General features: G+C 40.5%; 1 protein-coding gene and 1 pseudogene across 3 annotated transcripts in view; both read left to right on the plus strand.

The window, feature by feature from the left end:
* Positions 1-2,090, plus strand: part of LOC107683859 (protein LBH-like) — a 28,765-nt pseudogene extending 26,675 nt beyond the window's left edge.
* Positions 2,091-2,867: 777 nt separating this feature from the next.
* The window catches only part of lclat1 (lysocardiolipin acyltransferase 1), a 12,885-nt gene continuing 8,994 nt past the window's right edge, over positions 2,868-6,758 (plus strand). Inside the window, exons 1-2 of one of the 3 annotated variants that reach the window (XM_016479909.1) lie at positions 2,868-3,059; positions 4,702-4,875. In XM_016479909.1, the coding sequence (XP_016335395.1) occupies positions 4,711-4,875 (165 nt within the window). In that variant the 5' untranslated portion in view covers positions 2,868-3,059; positions 4,702-4,710. Of the gene's footprint in view, positions 3,060-4,496; positions 4,579-4,701; positions 4,876-6,758 lie in introns of those variants that run through there. The other 2 variants (XM_016479910.1, XM_016479911.1) reach the window with 2 other exon arrangements.

Below are 6,758 nucleotides of genomic sequence, written 5' to 3' on the forward strand. Positions count from 1 at the left end.
AGTGAGAGAGTGGGTGTGAGTGAGTGTGAGTGAGAGAGTGAGTGTTAGTGAGTGTGAGTGAGAGCGTGAGAGCGTGCGAGTGAGCGTGTGTGTGTGAGTGAGAGTGAGTGAGTGAGAGTGTGAGTGAGAGTGAGAGTGAGAGTGTGAGTGAGAGTGAGAGAGTGAGAGAGTGAGAGAGTGAGAGAGTGAGAGAGTGAGAGAGTGAGAGAGTGAGAGAGTGAGAGAGTGAGAGAGTGAGAGAGTGAGAGAGTGAGAGAGTGAGAGAGTGAGAGAGTGAGAGAGTGAGAGAGTGAGAGAGTGAGAGAGTGAGAGAGTGAGAGAGTGAGAGAGTGAGAGAGTGAGAGAGTGAGAGAGTGAGAGAGTGAGAGAGTGAGAGAGTGAGAGAGTGAGAGAGTGAGAGAGTGAGTGAGAGTGTGTGTGAGTGAGTGTGTGAGTGAGAGTGAGAGTGAGTGAGTGAGAGTGAGTGTGAGAATGAGTGAGTGTGAGAGAGTGAGAGAGTGAGTGAGAGTGAGTGAGTGAGTGAGTGAGTGAGAGAGAGAGAGTGAGAGTGAGAGTGAGAGTGTGTGAGTGAGTGTGAGTGTGAGCGTGTGTGCGTGTGAGCGTGAGAGTGTGAGTGTGAGTGTGAGAGAGTGAGCGTGTGTGTGTGTGTGTGTGTGAGAGAGAGAGTGTGTGTGTGTGTGTGTGAGAGAGAGAGTGTGTGTGTGTGTGTGTGAGAGAGAGAGTGTGTGTGTGTGTGTGTGAGAGAGAGAGTGTGTGTGTGTGTGTGTGAGAGAGAGAGTGTGTGTGTGTGTGTGTGAGAGAGAGAGTGTGTGTGTGTGTGTGTGAGAGAGAGAGTGTGTGTGTGTGTGTGTGAGAGAGAGAGTGTGTGTGTGTGTGTGTGAGAGAGAGAGTGTGTGTGTGTGTGTGTGAGAGAGAGAGTGTGTGTGTGTGTGTGTGAGAGAGAGAGTGTGTGTGTGTGTGTGTGAGAGAGAGAGTGTGTGTGTGTGTGTGTGAGAGAGAGAGTGTGTGTGTGTGTGTGTGAGAGAGAGAGTGTGTGTGTGTGTGTGTGAGAGAGAGAGTGTGTGTGTGTGTGTGTGAGTGAGTGTGTGAGTGAGAGTGAGAGTGAGTGAGTGAGTGAGTGTGAGAGAGTGAGAGTGAGAGTGTGTGAGTGTGAGTGAGTGTGTGCGTGTGTGCGTGTGAGCGTGAGAGTGTGAGTGTGAGAGAGTGAGAGTGAGCGCGTGAGTGTGAGAGTGAGAGTGAGCGTGTGCGCGTGCGAGTGCGAGTGTGAGAGAGTGAGAGTGAGCGCGCGAGTGTGAGAGTGGGAGTGTTTCCATGATCCGGCTGCTGTAGCATGTGTTTTATCTGATGGTCAGTGTAGTTTATCACTGGAGCGCTCACAAGGTCAACGTGATGATGATTGAGATCACATCAGAAAACTATTATCTGCTCACATCTCACAGACAGTGAACACAATGAAAGTGACTCTGTGTTGTTTGGTCCGTCTCATTAGACACTAATCAGCAGAATGAGGCCTGAAGCTGCAGACGCTCTGAAGCTCTGAGCGTTTAGTTCTGCTGTTATGTCACATGGAGTCAAACACACATCACAATGGGCAGAACATGAGTAAACATCAGAACATCAGCTTCTGCACACCAGATAATGTCAAATGATTCTGTGGTTTGTGACTATTTTCCAATCAGAATCACAATATAAGATCACATAAGTCTAGAAGGTGTTGTGTTCGATTACTGAAGAAGCTCTGAGCTCATTGTGACTAAATGTCTTATTTTATTGTGCAGCTGCTGATAGATGTTTCATTGGAATCAGACTCAATTTCTGCCCTCGTTTACCAGCAAACACTAAGTCCACGTTTCTCTAGCACTGAAGTGTCTTTCTAAGTCGTGGCTCTGCAGTCTCGTGTGTCACACAGTCTGCTGCCACTGCGCTTCATGTTCAGACCAAAGAAAGAGTAAAAATAATCTGCTGTTTTCTCGGTGTTCATCTGGGAATAGAAACTTTCCTTTACGCACACTGAGCACACACACACACTCTCTCTCACACACTCTCACACACACACACACTCTCACACACACACTCTCTCTCACACACACTCTCTCTCTCATGATATTCTGAAGAATGTTGGAAACCAAACAACATTGAAGCCTGCTGACTTTCATTATATGGACAAAAACTCACTCACTCACACACACACACACACACACACACACACACACACACGTCCTCTGGCTCTGAGATGATGTGATGTGAGGACTGGCCTCTATTAAAAGGCTTTATGTGTTAAGCTGTCCGTGTTTTCCTCTGCCTGTAAATGGAGTGCAGTGATCAGTGATGTTACACAAGCACTACAGAGATTATGTGTGCTGTCATTTATTAAACTCATGCTGTCAGCACATCAGACTCCACACAAAAATCACATATTCATACCAGCAGGTTTCCCTAATCTAACTTTTTTATTGCATGGAAACAAAAATGGAAGAACAACAGACAGAGCAAATGCATGACAATCAGAGGTTAAAGGTCAAAATCCACTCATCTTCTCTAGAGGTTTGTTCATGAGTGTTTTGCTTTGGCAGTTCAGATCCCCCTGCTGGACGATGATGGAACTACACAAAACATCCATTCAGAAGCACATGATAGATAGATAGATAGATAGATTCGAATTCATCAATAGATGTAGGAATAATAACATTTCTGTTCTCTATTAACTTGATAACAATTATAAAATATACAGATTTACATGAAAAATACACTTTTAGCGTCTTTACAAGTTCACAAGGACCGACAGCCGAAAGTGGACGCCTGACGGGGCGGGGCTTATCAGTTCGAAAGTTGTCTGTGATTGGTCGGGTGGGCGTCGTGTCGTCAGAGGCGGAAGTTCAGAGGTGAAGGTAGGATAATGATGGATTCCAGTGTAAACAGCGATTTCGCGTCGAGTTTTCTGTGTCGTGCTCGATCTGAGGAGAAGTAGCTTCAGCTGTGGCGGTTTTTCTCGACGGAAGATGCTCGGATGTCGTCGCCGCTGATATTTACAGTCACTCCTGTGAACGCAAATCGCTGAAGTGAGTAAATAACGGCACACACTGTCAGCAGATTCACATCACCCGATGCACACTGATCTCTGCTCTGATGATCGGTGACAGATGAACACTGCTGTATTAGAGACGCATTCACACACGATTCATTCATTCTCCAACAAGTGTGCAGCTTCATAACGTGCCACAACCCTTCATAACGCGTCATAACTCTCCATAATGCTCCATAGCGCTTCATAACTCTCCATAGCGCTTCATAACCCTCCATAACGCGTCATATCTCTCCATAAGGCTCCATAGCGATTCATAACTCTCCATAGCGCTTCATAACCCTCCATAACGCGTCATATCTCTCCATAAGGCTCCATAGCGATTCATAACTCTCCATAGCGCTTCATAACCCTCCATAACGCGTCATAATGCTCCATAGCGCTTCATAACTCTCCATAGCGCTTCATAACCCTCCATAACGCGTCATAATGCTCCATAGCGCTTCATAACTCTCCATAGCGCTTCATAACTCTCCATAGCGCTTCATAACCCTCCATAACGCGTCATACCTCTCCATAATGATCCATAGCGCTTCATAACACTCCATAACTCGTCATAACACTCCATAACTCGTCATAACGCGTCATCTGCTGCTGTCAGTGTTTCATCCAGTGTTTTTCATTCAAACCTAACTGCATGTTAGGCTGCTTCATTTCTCATTCATACTGTGATAAACTGTGATTGCAGCTGTCATATTTCTGTCATATTTCACATGATGATGAAGAGATGAGGCTGCAGACTAGCTTCAGTACAGTATTACTGAGCCACACTGATCGAGGTTTATAGACACTCTTCCTGTGAAAAAGAAGTGCCCTTGATTGTATTTAATGCGCACTTGTAGTGTACTTCAAATCTTATATATTTTTTAAAAACTGTACTTGCAGATGTCTTAAAGAGAGATACTCTCCTAACACGCTTCTAAAAAGCGCACTTTGTAATAATCTCACATTAAACGGTTTACTTAAAGCACATAATTTAATAATCTTTTGTCAAACTTTAAAGACGTACACTTAATTTGATGTAGACTAGCATACTTGAGGCACATGAAAATATTTATAATGCTTATAATTAATATTTATAATTTTAACTGTAGTGTGTTATTCAATATTACACTTAAAGTTAATATTATAAAGTTAAAATCATTAGAAATGTGTAAACATAAATACATGACACACAAGACTCAATAGAAATGACATTAGTGAGTATTTTAGTTTATCATAAATGCTCGTCAGCACATTCACTCGCAGAAAAAAGGTACAAAAGCTGTCACTGGGATGGTGTCCGACTCCTTTCAGAAGATTTCTGACGGTGTTTTTCCATTTCAGGAATCAGTCATTATAATTACCTCTATCCAATTACTGTTATCCTTATCCTCACTTACCGCTGTACATCCAGCAGATAGTGTGGAGTCCCTGAGTTCAGTATTTAGTGAAGTGCAGGACGGGTCGTCAGCGGGGAGTTATAGCGGTTAGCACAAAGGCTGGTCACACAGATAGTGAGGACATGATAATACCTTCATCTGTCCAGATTAATGTGTACTAAATATGTGAATAGTTTGACATATGAAGGCGGCTCGTGTGTCAGTGCTCTGATGAAGAGTGTGTGCTGTGTGTTTCAGGACGGGACGATGGTGTCCCTCAGGGGTCTGTGTTTCCTCCTCACTCTGTTTCTGGGCAGTTTCTTCGGCAGCGTCTTCATGCTGGGTCCGGTTCTGCCGCTCATGCTGCTCTCGCCCGCCTGGTACCGCTGGGTCACCGACCGTATCGTGGCCACCTGGCTCACCCTACCGGTGGTACGCCGCTCGGCATCATGGGATACGGCTTGAGCTTCACTATTAGCCGTCCAGAGCAGGGATTCACAAACACTGAAACTCAAACCAAAAACATTAATAACTTTAGTTACTTAGAAGTTGAAATAAAATAAAACCTTAATTGAAATAAATAATAATAATAATAAAAATAAATAAATAAATTCTGCTAGTTGCCAAGGTAATATTTCACATTTTTATTTAGTATAATTAAAAAAGAATAAAAATTAATAGACGCAATTTTAGAAAGAAATGAAAATGACAAACATGCAACAAAATTACTAAAACTTTAAAAGTTATTTTATAATTATATAAAATAAAAACTAATTCAAAATATGAATTAAAACTAGTATTTCTAAAGTAACTCTGATCTGAAGCATATTTTGATGGACTGTAATGGTTGAAACTGAATGTTTTTGTTGATTCTTATGAATAGATTTTTAATGAAGTGAAGCCAGGTTTAGTTTTATTTAATCAAAGTTAAACTTAAAAATCATTTGTTTTTATTTGTTTATATATACACTGCCGTTCAAAAGTTTGGAATCAGTAATATTTGTAATGGTTTTTTTTTAAAGAAGTTTCTTCTGCTCATCAAGGCTGCATTTATTTGATGAAAAATACGGAACAAAACTGTGATTTTGTGAAATATTATTGCAATTTAAGGTAACAGTTTTCTATTTTAATATACTTTAAACTGTAATTTATTTCTGTGATCAAAGCTGTATTTTCAGCATCATTACTCCAGTCTTCAGTGTCACATGATCTTCAGAAATCATTCTAATATGCTGATTTATTATCAGTGCTGGAAACAATTGTGCTGCTTAATATTTTTTTAGGCCTGTGATAGTTTTTTTTTTTTAATTCTTTGATGAATAAAAAGTTAAAAAGAACAGTGTTTATTCAAAATAGAAATCTTGTGTTACAATGTACAGTAGTGTTCAAAAGTTCGGGGTCAGTACATTTTTTTCTTTCCTTTTTTTTAAATGAAATTAATACTTTTATTTAGCAAGGATGTGTTAAATGGATAAAAAAGTGATAGTATAGAATCATGTTGTTAGAAAAGATTCCAAAAAAATATTAAGCAGAACAACAGTGTGAACATTGATGATAAATCAGCATATTAGAATGATTTCTGAAGATCATGTGACACTGAAGACTGGAGTAATGATGCTGGAAATACAGCTGCACATAACAGAAATACATTACAGTTTAAAGTATGTTAAAATAGGAAACCAATATTAGAAATTGCAATAATATTTCACAATATCACTGTTTTTCCTGTATTTTTGATCAAATAAATACGGCCTTGATGAGCAGAAGAGACTCCATTAAAAATCTTACTGACCCCAAATTTTGAACGACAGTGTAGTTTAATCATTTATATGTTTACTTTTTTTTCTAATTCCTCTTGTTTCTCATCAAGAATATAGCTGTGGTAGCTGGCTAAACTATAAACAAACAAACAAGTCCACCTGAGATTAATATTTCAATTATTTAACAACACTTTCACCTGTTACTCATTACTGATCACACGACATGCAGCTAAACAAATAAAATATTTCATCTTTTTATTAAAGGGTTAGTACACCCAAAAATGAAAATTCAGTCATTAATTACTCACCCTCATGTCGTTCCAAACCCGCAAGACCTTCGCTCATCTTCGGAACACAAATTAAGATATTTTTGATGGAATCCGAGAGCTCTCTGACCCTTCATAGACAGCAACACAACTGCAATGTTCCCAGACACAGAAGCAAGGACATCAGAATTTTCATTTTTGGGTGAACTAACCTTTTAAGTGTTGTGTTGTTGATAATGCATGTGTTATTTGTGCGTTGCTAGTGTGTGTGTGTGTGTGTGTGTGTGTG

Source organism: Sinocyclocheilus anshuiensis, unplaced genomic scaffold (genome assembly GCF_001515605.1).
Source record: "Sinocyclocheilus anshuiensis isolate Anshui unplaced genomic scaffold, SAMN03320099.WGS_v1.1 scaffold2621, whole genome shotgun sequence".
Taxonomy (NCBI): Eukaryota; Metazoa; Chordata; class Actinopteri; order Cypriniformes; family Cyprinidae; genus Sinocyclocheilus; species Sinocyclocheilus anshuiensis.